General features: G+C 32.8%; 2 protein-coding genes across 7 annotated transcripts; both read right to left on the reverse strand.

Moving 5' to 3' along the window:
• Window positions 1-1,263: 1,263 nt before the first annotated feature.
• LOC102608461 (gamma-glutamyl hydrolase 2-like) lies at window positions 1,264-5,060 on the reverse strand. 6 transcript variants are annotated; one of them, XR_008052024.1, is made up of 7 exons: window positions 4,729-5,059; window positions 3,607-3,701; window positions 3,236-3,295; window positions 2,720-2,809; window positions 2,519-2,581; window positions 2,279-2,367; window positions 1,264-1,637 (listed from the first exon to the last, which is right to left on the reverse strand). XR_008052024.1 is itself a non-coding variant. In XM_052434415.1 (3 exons), exons 1-3 carry the CDS (start codon window positions 2,648-2,650, stop codon window positions 1,628-1,630), a joined length of 231 nt encoding a protein of 76 aa, XP_052290375.1. In that variant the 5' UTR covers window positions 2,651-2,713; the 3' UTR covers window positions 1,264-1,627. The 6 variants fall into 6 exon arrangements, 1 of the variants encoding a protein (XP_052290375.1); XR_008052022.1 differs by having other exon boundaries at window positions 4,026-5,059; XR_008052023.1 differs by having other exon boundaries at window positions 3,236-3,701; window positions 4,729-5,060.
• Window positions 5,061-10,473: 5,413 nt separating this feature from the next.
• LOC127899817 (uncharacterized) lies at window positions 10,474-11,277 on the reverse strand. The gene has a single exon (XM_052433945.1). The coding sequence runs from the start codon at window positions 11,275-11,277 to the stop codon at window positions 10,474-10,476; it is 804 nt and encodes a 267-aa protein (XP_052289905.1).
• Between the last annotated feature and the right edge of the window lie 6,975 nt (window positions 11,278-18,252).

Genomic DNA, 18,252 nt, shown 5'->3' on the forward strand with positions numbered 1-18,252 from the left:
CCTTTTCTTAGTATTTTTTTTTTATACATTGGAGCCTAGTAGGAATTAGGATATAACTGATCGAGGAACAAAGGTCCCATACATATCATTACATAACCAATATCCAATCCCCTCGAGGGATTATCAAAAACATGAAAACCGAGAGGCACGGATCCTGCGAACTTGGCCATGAAATCAACAGCAAAATTAGCTTCACGATATATGTGCTTTATGGAGATTCGTCAATCTCTATTCATTAACTCCGTGATGGCATTGATAAGTGAAAGGTTGGCATTAGGCACCGATCTTGTGGAAGAGATAACTTGGAAGATACATTGGCTATCCACCTCTGCCTCCAAGTAATGGATACCACCATCCCAAGCAAGGCGTAGACCTTGAAACATACCTTGCAGTTCAGCTGACGTCACCGAACAAAGACCAATGTTCATTCCAAAACTGAACTGCCACTTGCCAGAGCAGTCCCTCACCAAGCCTCCAGCACTTGCTAAACCATTCCTTAATCAAGAGTCATTTGTATTCAATTTGAAAAATGGTTTAGAAGGAGCTTGCCAGTCAATTTCTTTGATGATTTTACTACCACGAACGAAATGGAGGCTTGATTTTGCATTATGGATGTCATGAACCCAAGATCGAATTTCAGCGACCATTTGACTGCAGCAAGGTGCATTATGTGAGAAGATAAATTGGTTATGCCAAAACTAAATTTTCCAAATAACAACGCCAAACAAGCAAGCCCAATCATCCATAATCTCATTGATACCAGCCTTTCCCAAGTTGAAGCATAACCGATCACGAATATTCAGAGAGAAAAATGATTGCCAAAAATATTTGGAACCAAATAATTCCATATTATTTTTGCAACTACATAATCTTAAAGGGCATGAATCACATCTTCTTTTTTCTGACCACAACATTCACAAATCATGGAGCTCTGGATGTTCCTCTTGAATCACTACTAGAAAAATAGTCTTTATTACTGACTTTAGAATAGTGTCAGAAATTACTTTTACTGACACTTATTAATTGTGTCAGTAATCTGGGAGTCAGAAAAATAGTGACACTTGTAAGTGGTGTCAGTGATTACTATTACTATAGTATCACTAAAATAATAACACCATGGTATCAAAATATTACAATACTATATTAGTATTTGTGATTACTGTTACTATAGTATCACTACTTTATTTATTATTTAAAAAAATAATTATATAAAATGACATGTTGCCCATTGATTTGTTGATAGAATTAAAAGGCTGTGAGAAATAAGAACAAAAATCAATTTATATATCAAAACCTTTCATAACATTTAAATATTATCAATATATATTACACAATCCAAATACTTCAATAGACAAAGACGTCTGATTACAAGACATCTGATTCTTATAATTGAATAATCTTAACTGCTATCATCCAATCAAATTCCTTCTACTCGTAGCTGAATTTAAGGGCTAAATTTACCAAATCTAAAAGCTAAATTTAGAAGGATTATTATTTTTCACTCCATGAACATAAGTACTGCGATCATGCATTATCACAGACAGCTTCTTCATTCACGGACAGCTTCTTCATTCGATGAATTTGATGGGTTAGGGATATAAGTTGAAGAAGAAACACTTTAAACATATTAATCATATCTGCAAACAAATAAAAGAAAAAGGAAAAGAAATTGGTTGCCAAATTCCAACAATTGCAAAATAAATTAACAAGCAATACAGAGACAATTTTTTTTCCTTCTTTTTAAGTATTGATGTTGATAAATGGCCGGTTGAATTTGATTAAACGAGCAAGTACTTCTCTGATCTTTGAAAAAAAAACACTTTTGATCTAGCAAACACCATAGTCCATAATCACCCCCCCAAAAAAATGTAGAGTTTGATATTATTAGCCTCAGTCTCTTTAATTATTTTACTGTTTGAGTACATTCAAAAGTAGAGGCCTAATTTGAATTTCTTTTACTGAAGAGATAATCCCATTATTAACCACATGGTGTTCCTAATCAGTTTATGAACACAACTATTAATGTAATTTACTATAAATTCGTTTGCATATTCAATTGTCCATATATGTAAGTATGTTAATGATATTTGTTAACAAGACAAGATTATTAAATAACCAAAGCGAATGACAATATATTATTATTTATTTCTATTTTTCCTTCATATATATTAATAAAATATGTCATTAAGAAAAGAAAATAAACTATCAATGAAATTCCAGCACTTGCTTAACAATGAAATTCGTAACATAAACAATCATGCAGGTAATAAGAACTGACCTTATAAAAAAGTTTGCAGCTTGTTGAGTCACCCGAATGGCGTCCTCTGTGTGTGGAATTGCTTTTGGTCCCCATTCAAAAGCATTTTTCTGCAGCATATTTGGTCACACACATCTAGAGTTTAGCACACAAATGTTGCTCAAAAGGTTTGATTAACCAGATCAGTCTGCCATATTAAGCTTATCAATTTTGTAAATGGGGTGCAGCTAAAATCACTATTAAGAGCATTGAAGTTAATACCTCTGGATGCCATTGGAAGGCGGTCACAGGATAGTTATAAGCTTGCACTGTCGAGACATAGACCTGATAATGATTAATAACAGAAGTTAGAATTGATAACACTGGATAAATTGCCATTAAAATATCAAGCATTCAGGCATATATCCTGAGTCTGTGTTTATATATAAAATAAATTCAACAAAGGAATATTTACTTTTGTACCTTATTATATTCATCCACGCTTGTTGTCAAGATCTTAAAAAACTTAGCTAGCTCCTGGTTTGCTTGCATTCTTTCAGGTGAAATGCCATACTGTTGTAATGGTACAACACATAAAATTTCAGATCAACCAAATTATCTACTCAATTATCCATAATAATTTAATAAATCTAAACATTTTTAGAGTCCATTGTCTCCCAAAATTGAAGTGCACTGATCTAAGGAATCAATTGTACAAGAAGTCCATATAAATGGAATTCTTCCATGAATCAAAGAGGCTCACGACAAAGCAGGATTTCCAAAAAAGCTCACTTATTAGACCCAACACTTTCATTGAGCTAGATATTCATGAGTGACTAGCATTATTACAGAAGATGAAGGAAATTAAAACAAAGAATTGAATCTAACAATAAAAAGATGGTTGTTTTAGAACATAAAGCTTAACACATTTTTAAGAAATTGAATCTAGGTACACAAATGCAAAGCAAGTTAACCGTACATGAAGCACAATTTTCTTACATGGTGGTTTTGCTTAACCAGGCAATCCGTACTCAACTTCTTAAGGAGCTCCGGGGAAATCTGTAAAATGTGCACAAGTATCACGTTGCGAAATCATGTCATTCTGGAAGCTTAATACCAAGAAGAAAATAAAACAATCTGGATTAAGCTGCAAAAAATGTTAAAGACGGCATGGAATCTTTTTCTTACTCATGACAAGACTATCCAGAAACTTTTGGATCTTGTGTACAGCTTCATTATCAATATTGAGTCAAAGTGTTTGAAAATCAAAAAATGGTAAGCATGCTGAGAAAGTTAGATGTGAAGAGGCTCCTAGCATCATTAATTGTAACAACATAAAAATCAATTAAAGAGCAATGAAAACTATGTACCTTTGGAACAATGTTCTTTCAATATTAATGTTTTTGACGAATTGGAGGGTAGATGCCTGATTTGCTCCATTAAATGTTTCCAGAATGTTTCTATCCTATTGTTGAGGAAGAGAAAAAAGTAAAAATAAAAATAATGAACAGCAAAAGCAATCAGCAATGCCGGAAAGAGTACCATCATTTTATAATCGTTGTAAGCAGTAAAAGACATTTTTCTTACACAAGAGACAAACTAAAAGCATACAGTAAAGCCATAAGAAGCACACACATAATATGCATACAAAATCCAAATTGAAATTGAACACTAAGATATTAATCAAGAGATGAATAAAACACGTTTCAAGCCTAAAATAAGCACAAGTTAATCAGACACAAAATTGGATGCTACTGAAGTACTATTAATACTGAAAGAATATCGTCACCTATGCAATGAAGGTTTTAGAGTCCATGTCACTGCCATCCTCCAAGTAAACTCCTTCATCTGACTTTGATGAGAGGAAGTCAGAAGTGGTCTGCCCAGATTCATTAGGAGAGTCTTTATTCTGAAAATCCCTCTGTGAATTGAACTGGTCATCTACCTGTTCACTGTCAAATTCAGAATTCAATAAACTATTACCGCAACTAGAACCATTAGAATATGAAGATTCCTGTTCTGGATAAACTGGTGACTGCAGTGCCAAGACAGAGGCTTCATTCAGCCCATTATAGCCATCACCCTGTGGATTGAATTCTGCAAGTTGTCGAGTTTCTGCCTCAACAGAATTGTCGACAATATTTTCTGCAACATGATCTCCAGAATCAGAAATCGAATGGTCTATTGCTTGAACTTCAGAGGCCAAAACAGTATTTTCTGCAACCCGAGTCCTATTAGAAACCAAATCTTCTTTTTCTGCAACATGATTTCTAGTAGTATCTTCTGCAATTTGACTTCTTTTAGAAGTCAAATTTTGACAAGATTGATCACCATCATTAGTGGAAACACCAAGCTTCTCATCCCGTTTTCTTTTAGTGGAAACAACACCAAGCATCTTCTTCTCCCGTTTTCTTTCAAGGCGACACACAACAAAATTGGAAAGCTACGCTAACCAACCAGAAAATCAAAACGGGTGAAGGGTGAAAAATTACCTCGCTAACGATCATTGATAAAAGTTCAAAGCCTAAGCAAATGGCATATACGAATGAGCAAAATGTGGAGATGTAAAGCGGGTCTTGTGAGCTTGTGGCATAGCGGCATGGTGGATGTTTTGCATAATGTAGATCGTTAGGGTTTCGTATGGTATGGGTCTTAGAATTTGAGTAGTGGTGTTAGGATTTCTTATGGCATGGACCCTTGAATTTTAGGGCTCGAAGAAGAGAATTTTTAGAGGTATGAAGAAGAAGAAGGATATCGCCAGAGAGATGAGGCGGCTGGCCATGGATTTAGGAGTTAGGGAATTTTATGTTTATGTTGATTTAGGGTTTTTTGCTTTTCCTTTTATATTGTTGTTTTCTATATTAATTTAATTTGATAATTTCAACATGTTCAACACAAACTAATTTATGAATTTGGCCTGGTGGTTTGTTGGTTGAACATAAAGCACTTTAGTTTTGGGTCTTAGGTTCGAGTCGCAACTAAAACAAAAATAGTTTTTTTTTTTTTGTTGTTTCTGATACCTTAGTGTCGACGATCTCTGATGTTTAATCTAAAACACCATAGAATTAGTAATTAGTGACACTTGTTTGTTAAACACGGAAAATAACCCAAATATATGTAATTACTGATACTTTTTAGAAAAGTGTCACAAGACAAGTATCAGTAAAAGCTATTTTTCTAATAGTGAATAAATCCTCTTTAGTTTTAATCCGTCCATGCATTACTAGCCACAAGAAAATACGATTTCGCTGGGGTCCTTGCCAATGCCAAATCAATTTCCATAAATGAGTATTATTGTTGCAAATTAGATAATTAAGAGACAGATAAGCTGACTTAGATGTGAAATTGCCTGACTTAGAATGAGCCCAAAAAGGTTGGTCTTCACAACCTTCATCCGAAGGGGGCTTGATTGTTGTAATCTGGGGAAAGATCTGATTAGGAAGGAAATGACCAAACATACTCCAGTTCCAATTCCCCTCATCATCCACAAAATCCACCGTGCATTTATTCTTCAAGTCATCCGGTATTTGAATTGTAGTATGATTAGAAATGATAAGCTCTTCTAAAACCTAGCACTGATGCCAAAAATTTACCTTAGTACATGTTCCAATCGACCATCTCGTGCCCGACAACACATATTTCCATATTCTTATGCTTTTCCAAAGATAAGAGCTGCATTTATTCTCTAGTGTAGAGGGAATAAAATCTAAATTAAGCCTATATTTTGATCTTAAAACCCGAATCCATAGGTTGTGAAGGGAGGTCAGCATATTCCATCCGATTTTCATAAAGAGTGCATTATTCATATTTTCAAGATTTTTTAAACCAAGACCACCTTCAGCTTTTGGTATACAGATCATTTTCCAATTAATCAAGCCGCATTTATGGCTTTTATTCTTACTCCCTTAAATAAATCTTCGAGAAATATGGTCGATTTTATCCAAAATTCCATGAGGAATCCTTGTTGTTTGCATGGCGAAAATAGGGATTGCCTGAATTGCTGCTTGAGCTAGAGTAATTCTCACAGCAAGGGAGCGATGCATTGCATTCCATCCGGACAAGCTTTTATCAATATTAGGCACAATCTCTTGATAAATGGCTTTGGTAACCCTATTGTGAAGTAAGGGCATTTCAAGATATTTTCCAAGATTATCCGTTGTAGCGAATCCCAATGAATCACTAATTTTTCATGCTTTTTTTGCTACAACATTCTTTGAAAAATAAACCTGAGTCTTCTATTTGCTAATCAACTCTCCAGAACAGCAATAAAAAATGTTCAGCAATTTATTGATCACGCGAGCTTGGTTACAAGAAGCCTCAGCGAGAAGAAGTAGGTCATCCACAAAAAAAGAGGTGAGATAGAGGAACACCATTGCACGAAAGACATAGTGGACACCAACTTCTATCCCTACAGCCAAATTAATCGCATGACTAAGGCACTCAATACATAGAACAAAAATATAAGGAAAAAGAGGGTCGCCTTGTCGGATTCCTCTAGAGGGGGTGAATTCTTCAGTGAGCTCTCCTTCTCATAGAATTTACATTCTAGTCATGGCAATGCATTCTATTACAATCTGAATAAACTCCTTAAGTAGCCCAACATCCTTAAGAGTATCATGGATGAATTCTCACTTAATCCGATCATACGCTTTCTCAAGGTACACTTTGATAGCCATCTGCCCAAATTTTCCTCTTTTATTTCTCATTGTGTGGATAATTTCTTGTGCCACCACAATATTCTCTGTAATTTACCTTCTGGGAACAAAGCTTGTGGGTTGGTCTGATCAAATTAGGTAGAATTACCTTTAACCTATTTGCCAATATTTTTGTAACAGTTTTGTACATCACTGGACAAAGGCTAATAGGAAGGAACAATTTCAAATTGGTGAGGTTGTTAGTTTTCGGAACAAGGGCAATAATGGTCTTATTAAGCTCTGGAGGGAGGGGATTGCCTTTAAAAATATTACTCATAAGATCAGAAATTGATGAGCCTACCACATCCCATTGCGACTGGTAAAATATAGCATGAAGATTATCAATTTCAGGAGCTTTCAAAGGGTTCATTCTAAAAACCGTCGTTTTTATTTCCTCATTTTGGATAGGTATGTTAAGCTCAGTTAAACTGTAGTCTTCATTTCATGGGAAAGCATTAGCAATAGGATAATTAAAAATCACTTCATCATCACAAGTAAAAAGTTTAGAGAAAAAATCAATGGCATGGGACTTTCATTTTTCCTTTATTATAAATCCGCGTACCTTCATTGTTCTGAATTGTATCCACCTGATTTCTTTTTCTTGTTGTTATTGTTTTTATATGGAAGAAAGTAGTGTTTCTATCACCACATGAAATCCATTCTCTCCTCGACTTTTCGTACCACATCAGCTCCTCTTGGGATAAAATAGTTTCAAGCTCCATCTTCAATTTGGTCTCAAGCTTGAGAAGTCGATTTGAATCAAATCTCTCCAGAGCATGCTGAATGCCATTTAATCTTGCCAATAAATGTCTTTTCCTTTTAAAAATATTCCCAAAGTTCTTTTTATTCCACCCACTAAATTTATCCACAAAATCACGAGACGCCTCTATATATCCTTTAGAACTGCACCATTTCTTAGCAACAAGAGATCGGAAAGAATGGTCTATCAGCCATACTGCCAAGAAATGAAAAGGTTTAACAGCATTTATCGTATTCGAAGTAAGGCCAAATCTGACAAGAATAGGACGGTGGTCAGAATGAATTTTTGGAAGATATAAAATTGATGCTTCAGTAATAGAAGCATTCCACTAATCGTTACATATGGCTTTATCCAATCTTTTTGACCAAGTAAAACAAGCTCCTTTAAAATGCAGGTCTATAAGCCGATTATCATGAAATCATATATCAAATAGTCTACAAACACCAGTACTTTTTTTTTTGCCTCATTTTTTCTCTAAAACATGTAGGATTGAGTTGAAGTCACCGACTAGTAGCCATCCCTTGCCTTTAAACATCTTTGCCTTTAAAGTATTGATACCCCTACCGTTACTTTTTATTTATTTTGGCTTACTTTTACAACATTACCATTTTATAATAGTTGTTTTTGGACATTAATAAAAAAAATTAAATTCACAATTTAACCCTAAAAATTCTATTAATTTTTAATTGTCAAAAAATTAATTGTAAAAAATTGTATGCAAACTATCAAGTGTGCAAATGGTGCTTGCAAAAAAATTAATATAATTTTTTTTATTTTTAGGGTTAAATTGGTATTTTTAATTATTATTTTTTATTAATGTCCAAAAAAATTATTATAAAAGGGTAATATTGTAAAAGTAAACCAAAAGAAATAAAAAATAATGGTAGGGGTATCAATACTTTAACGGCAGGGATGTTTCGAGGCATTGTTAAAAATATAAGGACTAAATGGACACTAATTTTAAAATACAGGGACTAAATGGGCTTTTACCCAATTAAAAATAATAAACCAAAAGTAACATTACTTCTTCTTGTCATAGGGGCCCACCTTGTAAAATAACATAAGGCTCCTCAGACACAAGTACATTAGATGGAACTTCCCACTAAATAATATATTTAGGTTTTTAACCCAAACAACTAGTTATCTTGCTTATTAATCCAGTAGTGGCGTAATCAATTAAATGAGCTAACCCGAGGATCATTTGCGAACATACAATAGTGGCTATAATAAATAATAATTAGGCCTGTAATTAAACTAACCTAATTATTTAATTCCAAATCTACTCAACTAAAAGATTGGAACTGAACTTCATAATTGTATGCTCGAATAATAATTCGTCCCAAGTCTCATTGATTTCTTTACTGCATAATCATTTGTACCACATCGTTAATTAAATCGATATCTCAATTGTCCAATCGATTTAATTACATCTTATTCTTTGATACTTACTGGTTTTCTCTAATGATCATTTTCAACATACTAAATATATTGACACACTCTGGCCAGAGAATTCTATAATCAAGTGCCGAAAACCCATCAAGAGATGTGTTGTACAAATTCTATATTGTTAATCTATAACTCCAATACTCATAATTGCTCCCACCAAGATACCGGGTAATCTTTACCACAAGTGTGTGTCGTGCCTATTGGTAACTTAAATGGAATAACAATTACAATCATGAAATCATAACTAACTCAAGATTAAAATTACAGTAAAATCAATGCTTATGAGATTTAATAAGTCTGACAGTCATTTTAAGGTTAATTAAATCTCATATGTGATTAAGCTCAATGTAGTCAAACTACCTCAATAAATTCATATATGATTAAGACAAATCATTCAATAAATTTACTACAGTCTAAACTTAAATAGAGCACCCGACTATATTTATCAATTGCGAACTAAATTTATTTAATCATAAGATAACTTGTATTTATATCTTTTGTGAATCCATATGATGATCTCATAAATACATATAATATGATTAAATAGACTTTATTCAATATATATTTATGCAATTAAAAATATTTCAAATGTTTTATTAATCAGAAAATAAATTAATATGCTTTAAAAGAGCATATAATCCCAACACAAACTTCATTCAGATTCCATGTTATCCTCATCTTCTAAGGAGGTTCCGCTATCATTAGATTATGAGTCACTTTTCTCACATTTATCCTTAAAGCTCTTATCATCCGGGTCATCTTCATCATTGGCATCCATTTCCAAATCCTTATCAAGGGGTTTGTCTCGATCATCAATCGGGATATTAGGGTCAGCAAGCTCCTTATTTGGTGTAGTTGGACCTAAACTAATATCTTTAGGGTCCGAATGAAAATCATGTGGGGGAAGGAATTTGATTGTTGTGTATTTTACAGGGTCCAGGCTAGTGGGAATAGCAGTGGGAATAGGTAAGTTGGATGAGGTTGAAGGGTTTTTAGATTGTGCACATGACAATGCTTCTGCATGCACAAAAATTGGTGTGGACTTTTCACTAATAGGGTTTACATTCAAAAATGAGTATTTCACGGTTGTGTCACTTGGAGTTTTCATAGCTGGGGAGTTGACATTTGCATGGCTATTTATGATAGTAGGATTCTTAGGATTCTTTTTAGATCTGAATTTGAACTGAATAGCCGGACTGATCTTTTTCGGTACTGTGCCCATTGTTGTCATGAAGGGAAGAAAAACCTCTATCCTCATTTTCGAGCACCTCAAAACGTGATCCCCCTGAAAACACCACCGTTGTTGACTTTTCCCTTCCTTTTTGACTGACATTCATCTAGGGTCGGAAAGAAGGGTTTGTTGGGATGACTGTAGAAGACCACAGTTTATCACCACCACTTTTAGTTATGTTCCCAACCCCATTGTTCTCTGAATTTTTTGTTGCTCCTTTTATTGTCTTGAGCTGAGGACAATTTTCATTCTTATGACCATAGATCCCACAATTAAAACTTATAACCGGCAAATTTTCATACTCCACTTTCTGCATTTTGCCATCTAGACAAAAGTGTGAACAAAGAGGTTTATTAAGTGAAACCTCAACTGCAATACGCGCAAACTTCCCTCTTGTTAATGACTCAGTGTTGTAATGGATTCGAATCACTTTTCCAACGACGTTCCCAATCATGCGAACCCTTTTATGATAATAGTGTAGAGGCATTCCCAGTAATCGAATCCAAGCAACAATGTTGTCAATATTATCATTGGAGCTGTTGAAGTGAGGGTTCCATTGTTGCACAGTGAGATAATGACCGAGAATGGTCCAAGGACCTTGTGTTAGAGCATAATGGGCGTCTCCTTCAGTTTTGAACCTAAAAAGGAAGAAATCAATAACAGAGAATCCTTGTGACATTTTCCAGAGATCATTCAACCTATTACAGAGTGCCCTATAACCAATAGTTCTTCCAAGAAGCTTGGCCACTACCGCATTCATCCATGGTTTCACCAGTTGTGCACGGATCTTTTTTGAGAAAGAAATGGATGGGATGCTTTCCTTTTCACTAATAGTTACATCTTCGGTATCAAATTCCAAATCTTCTTCTCTCCCCAAAAACTCCTCATCAAGTTCATTATGGTCTTCCATTAATTTCTCTTCAAAAGATAACGAAGATGGATTCTCATCTTCATTCCCTTGGTTTCTAAATCTTTCCTTTTTCGTTGAACGGTCCTCCTCCAGTGGCGGTGGAGGTTCTTAGCTTAAGTTACCGCTACTCATACAGGCATAAGCTCGAGTTAAATTAAAATGATTCTCCCCCACTACATTCCTTTTCTTAGTATTGATTATAAATGTTACTTCTTTTTTTCCCTAAAACAAAAGCATCTGAAAATCAGTATTTTCACATATATGTAATATGTCCTTTAAACCGATAAATACTTGTTCATTTATTTATTTTTTAGATGCATCAGTTATTAATTTGTTGAGGTTAAATACTTATTTATTTATTTAATTTTTAAGAAACATCAACTATTAATTAATAGATTTTTTATGGTCCCAAAATTTATTGAGGTTCTATTGCATATAATAATTTTTCGCGGTTTTAACTTGGGCCAAAGGGTTGAATTTTTTTTGAAAACCATTATACAACCCTAAGTTATTACCTTACCATATTTTCTTTATAATTGTTAATGAATTAAATTCTTCAAAATTTAGGGTAATTCATTTAGTAACTTTACACCCCTATATTAAATATGGTAAGAGTTAATTACTTAAAACATATAAATTCTTAACCTTAGACTCATCACAAACGATCATATCAACCAGAAAACCAGAGGGAGACAAAAGATTGAAATAAAGAAGATAGAGAATGAGGACGATAGAATGATAACATTCTCAAAACGTAGATCAGGCATCCACAAGAAGGCCAGTGAGCTTGTCACTCTCACTGGAGCTGAGATAGGAATTGTGTGTTCTCACCATCTGGGAAGCCTTTCTCATTCGGGCATCCCTCCCTAGAAGCCGTTGCGAGCCAGGAGCATCCGAATGACAACACTCCTCTGCTGGTTGAGCTCACCGCTAGGTGAGAATTAGTGAACTGAATCAGCAGCATAATGAGCTACTGTGCTGGCTGGATGAGGAAAATGCACGGGAGAAGATCTTGAACCAAAACAGGAAGGGGAAAGAGACTCAGCCTCATTGGTGGGAAACCCCAGTTGATGAGGTCAAGCATTAGGAGCCGCTTCAAATGGATGCAGCAGTTGATCTGCACAAAACTTCTCTAGCTAAACTATATGAAAAGCCTGCTGCCACCTCTTCCTCCATGGCACCTCCTATGTATTTTCATCATAAATAATATATTTGACTATCCTTTAAATTTGGCATTTGTCTACAGAAAATCTGAAGAAGCTACAGGTCCAAATGACTAACTTGAAAATGCTAAAAAGCTACCGACCGTAAATGCCTAGGATACAATTTCAGTATACAACTCATTTATTCCAAAAACTTGGACATACATTGGTGAGCATCTTTAGCAGCGAAACTCAAACTAATCTGTTAATATTGACACCAGACACAATAGATGAGACAACACAACGTCACACACCCAAGAAATCACAAGCTCAACACCACAGCAAACACCAAAAGGCTACAGAAAAAATTCATCACCTAAAGTTGTTAAGTTAAGGATACAGGGCTTAAAATACTCACCACTCAATGAAATCCACCAAAGAGATACAGAGTTTGATAACAACTCAAAGTTCATCGAATTCTCAAAATTAATCTCTATCCTTTGGTTACAACTACATAAGCTTAAATAACTTTCTTGGAACAATCCTCCAAGCATAAATAATAGAAATAACTTTCCAATGATGTATGGCTCAAAAATTCGATCTCATGCAATACAGTTTAATTCCCAAAGATGCCCTTTCTGCACTGAAATTCTGCTCACTTGATTAATATAAGAACTTGAGCTGCACTTGGTATAACTTGATTACCAAATATTTCAAACGCCCCTGTGTTAAATATAATCAAGTAATGGATTGTTTCACTGTTGATGAACCAGATTTGAGTCATATATAAAACTCACCATGCAATTACATCATCAAACTAGCTATTTAAACCATGATCATGATAACAAGTGGATAAATATACTCCCGAAAACAAGTGAATCGTTCTAAATATATTTGAAATTCCTACATTTGGAATTTGATGAAGAATGAAGGTAAGGGATTTAGAGGGCAATAAAAAAGATACATATATTTATAAGGTTTGGATGGAAATGAAAATGCTTGTCCACTAAACGTTAACCCCTGCCCCAAAGAATGTTTTCTCAAACTCTGGTAATCAGGTATAAAGTGAAATCATGGCCGATTGAACTGCCCACAGGACTTTTGGTTTCACATGATTGTTTGTGATACATTGGAAACAATAAATCTTTTCAGCTTAAAATATTAATACAAAATTGACAACCATTCATGTAAATTAGAAAGACAAAAGAATAATTTAATCTAGTAATAGCTAAAATGCAGATTATCTACAGGAGCAATTATGGTATAGTTACTCATCTACTGATACACAAGAGACAATTGATGTCATACATTGAAAAAGCATGATTTTGGGGTGATGCATTTTTACGAGTTGTTTAGCCACATCAACGATTGTCGATCTATCATCTGCAGTGGTATTATCAACGAAACAGTCCAGCGCAATATGGAAACAATATTATTTGAAATTAATATAAGAAAGATTATTGATGACAACAAAAAGCCTTGAAGTTTTAGTAAGTAAACGAGTAGATGTGAGACTAATTAGGTAACAAATGTTTAAAATTCCAATATTTGCAACATAATAATCCATATACGTGTGTGTGTGTGTGTAGAAGTAATTAAGGAGCAAAATCCATTTAAATGCTATATGTATGTGTAGAAGTAATTAAGTAGCAAAACTCATTATTCAAGCATTTAAATGTTTGCACTTGTCATTAGGCGTTTAAAATTAATATCCGGGCATTTTTTAGTTCGGTCCTTTCTTTTTCGGAAAGAACATAAAATCCATTAAAATTTAAAACATGTATCATTGATGCAATACCCAAAAAAAAAAAACTGAGTAATTATTAGTATTATTTGATTATATTGTTGTGATTATTGATTTATTTTCTAATATGATTATTATTTTTATTGTTATTTGTTACTAGTATTAATATTAGTATTAATAATGTATTAGTGCCTGGACGTTTTGGGTTGGGCCCAGGATTGTTATTGGGCCAAGTTTTATTCGTTTTATGTGCAGTTTACCCAAGTCCGCCAGCAAAAAAGCTGATTATAAACTATGGATGACCATTGAGCAGATGTGGATTGGATCCACATTGCTCCAGATCCATATTCGTAATAAAAATTAAGATCCGTATCTGCTCCAGATCTGTCATGAATCTATAGTTTTCTCTCCATATCTAGATCCGAAACAAAAAATAAAGATTTATATCTGCTCCAAATCCAAAAAGAAAAATTAAAATCCAAATCTGCTCTAGATCCATCATGAATTCTAAATCTCAATAATAAGAGATCAATTTTTTTAGAAAGAAAATTTAAGACTAAAATGCATTGGTAACAATTAAATAATATAATGTGTACAAAAAATCTAATAAGTATTGTAGCTTCTACTTTTACACCAAAATAAATAAATAAGAAAGATAATAAAATATCGATCAAAAGTAATTGAAGGAATAAGATCATTATAATATTCTAATGTCTCCTTTACTATCTTGATATCCACTGCACACCATCATCATTCCTATATCATTAAATAATAACATATAAGTTAAAAATGATTTATTATATTCAGTGCTTTATTATTTTTATTATGATCATGTTTAACTAAATATATGATTAACATAATTATTTTATAGTTGATAGCCACCATTGATTAGTGATTATACAAAATAAATAAGATTATGAGAAAATGATAGAAAAATAAACTCAAGTCTATGGATTTTCCTAACAATTAAAGAACTGATCCAAGCATTCAAATGAAGTGGAGAAGCGAGAGTAGACTAAAGAGGAAAAAAGAGACTAAATTGTAGAGTGAAAAACTTTAAAAAATTAGGGCACTCTATCCTAATTTTATTTTACACTTGATAATTTTTTGTCTTATTATCAATTAAGTACCTTTAAGTTTTAAGATTCTTAAACACATACTAATGAATTAATTTTATCATCATTTATAATTACATAATTGTTAAGAATTTTTTAAAATAAAATTACATTAAATGGTGAGTGGATATGGATTTGGATATAGATAATAAGATAAATTCGAATTTGCTCCAGATCCACCTTAGATCCACGCATTGATATCCAAATCCATTTTAATCCGACCCAAATCCGATCCAATTGGATTTGGAACACATGGATCTTGGGTCAGATCCGATCCATTGCCATCCTTATTATAAACAGTGAACGAAAACGAGAGCTGGCCCCTCCTCCGCTCATATTGGTTGGCCATTTGAGATTGACGAGAAACGGGCAATGATTTTTCTTCGCTTTTATCATTGAAGTACAAAAATTATTGGGTAATTATGAATGTGCTTAAGGTATGCATTTCTATGACATTGAGGGCTAGTCAGTAAGTTTCAACTACTGTTAAAAAAGGAGAAAGGTTATAGGAACTAGTTCCTTGAATAGAATGGAGCCTATAATTTTATATGTATATGATGATGTTGATGGGAGTTCAATTTTGATGTCAGGTTATGGTTGTTGGTTTATAAGGTTAAGCCTATTGTTGTAACTGCCGCGAAGTAAATAAATTAGACTTTGGACTAGGATCACGACCAGCAAATACATTTGTGTGACACTTTGTCCATTTGCATAGTCAATGTATGAAAGACTTTTATTTAGTATTATTAGTACTAATGCTATAATAATATTTTTTAAAAATAATTGGTCAAGCTTTTAATAGCTTTGATACATAAACTACTCATTCAATTTTCTTTTTTCTATTGCACTTTAGTTTCCACTCTTAATAAAGCAATAGTTCATATATTTTAGCTTGAGTTGGTTTCTTCACCAGAAACTTGTTATTGAGTGTTTATTTGTTTATATCAGTATGCAAGACGTTTTAGGGGATGTAATCATTTCTAAATAATGTAAAGTTTATAATGTCGCGCTTTCTAATTTTTTGTAGTTAGTTTTAAGTGAACATTTCCTTTATTATTTTTAGGGATATTATCATTTTACTACTAAAGTTTTACTGACATATCATGTCAGTACCAAGGTTTGCCGAAAAGTGCATTTTACTACCAAAGTTTTGCGTCATTATCAATTTACTACCATTCCGTTAACAACGTCAAAAATTTATTAATGTCATAAGGGCATCAAAGACATTTCCAGCTGTAAGAGTAAAATTGTCTATTAATTTGATAGATAAATTATCATTTTACTACCAAAATTTTAGGAGAATTATCATTTTACTACCGAATTTTTAAGGGAATTATCATTTTACTACCAAACTCTTGGGGTTAAAATCGACTTTTAACTCAATTTCCGTTAAACATTAACTTTTTCTTAACGAAATGGTAGTGAATTGATAACGGCGCAAAACTTTAGTAGTAAAATGCACTTTTCGGCAAACCTTGGTACTGACATGATATGTCAGTAAAACTTTGGTAGTAAAATGATAATTTCCCTTATTTTTAAGTATCTACCGTATTTGTGAAAATTGATTGGTTTTGTTCGATAGATTTACTCGTGGTGGCGGATGTTTTGTGTCTGTTAGATGTCACTGGCTGTGATTACTGGTGATGTGTTTGATGTTGCTAGGTGCTGGTGATTTACTTTTAGCATATCAGTTTTATGGTTTCATGAGCTATTTATTTTGTGTAATGGATCATTAGTTTATGTGCTTTTAGCATATTTTTTAACCACATAGTATGTATCTTGGTCCTTTAATTTTTGGTTCTAGTGGATGTTGAATTTGATAGAACTATTTGTGTGAACAATGTAATAATTTGCCAATATTTTCATTCAACGGACATATATTTCTATTAAATTGCATTTTCAAATTTTCAAATTTTCAAATTATTTATTTATTTATTTTTAATTTTTTTTAAATAAACATTGATAGTACGGTGTTAGTCTTTTGATGGTGCTATTGTAATCAATGTTTTTTTTTTTAAAATTCCATAGTATGATTATTCCCTTGAGTATGTTGTATTAGTATTTGTCTAATAACATATTAATTGAATTCACTGACACCAAAATCACTAACACTAAATTATAGTGTCAGTATTTGTTGAATACAAATTTTTTGGTATTAAAGCTCAGTGTCAGTAAAACATATTACTGACACTATTTACACATCATTGAAGGTCATTTTCTTTCTACTAGTGTTTGAAATTTTACATTTGATGGTATTGATTATAATTCCTTTCAGCCACTACCCATCAGCAATAATATTCTATTTACTACAAATCAATAATTTACTAAAATTACAAATATTTTGTAATAAACTATGATCCTATTGCCACTTGTTTTTTTCTTGAAGTTTAAATATAGTTTGATTTCACCTCTAATTTTCCTTAATACTTCTAGAAGTTCTATGATTGAATTCTAAAATTGCAAGATTGTTTATTTTTTATTTTTTTGGTTAATTTAACTCACATTTAGTGGATTAATTCATTCTTAATTGATTAGATTGGTAAAACACAATGAATTTTTAATTGAATAAAATGTATGTTCATTGGATTGTCTATACACTATAAATTATTAATTTATCTATTAATTAATATCTCTTTTTTTTAATAGGTATTGTGCGGTTCCAAAATTATTAATTTATAAAGGTTTTATTGTATCTCGCAGAAAATTCAAACTTGGGTGGCCAACTAAATAAAAGTTCTTAAAAACTATTTGTTAAGGATTTTAAGGGCAATTGTTATCTTTACTTATTTATTAGGTAAAATTGGCTAGATATCGTCAGATTTTTTATAATTAATGTGGTTGTTCTCTGGTTTTTAAATATTTAGGTAAATTTGAACTCACTTACCTGTAACATGCTTGAATAAGTAATCTGGAGAGGCTTGAGTTTGTATATTTTTTAAAGAGCACAACTAAGTTTACATTTATGTATGATACA

Source organism: Citrus sinensis, chromosome 9 (genome assembly GCF_022201045.2).
Source record: "Citrus sinensis cultivar Valencia sweet orange chromosome 9, DVS_A1.0, whole genome shotgun sequence".
In the NCBI taxonomy this organism is placed as follows: Eukaryota; Viridiplantae; Streptophyta; class Magnoliopsida; order Sapindales; family Rutaceae; genus Citrus; species Citrus sinensis.

Bases quoted from the DNA above. Each gene is read 5' to 3' on its own strand.
- LOC102608461 (XM_052434415.1), bottom strand. From the start codon at position 2,650: ATGCTTGATATTTTAATGGCAATTTATCCAGTGTTATCAATTCTAACT. The intron at 2,368-2,518 runs GTATTAACTTCA...AATATGCTGCAG, and splicing joins CCTTCCAATGGCATCCAGAG to AAAAATGCTTTTGAATGGGG.
- LOC127899817 (XM_052433945.1), bottom strand. From the start codon at position 11,277: ATGGAAGACCATAATGAACTTGATGAGGAGTTTTTGGGGAGAGAAGAA.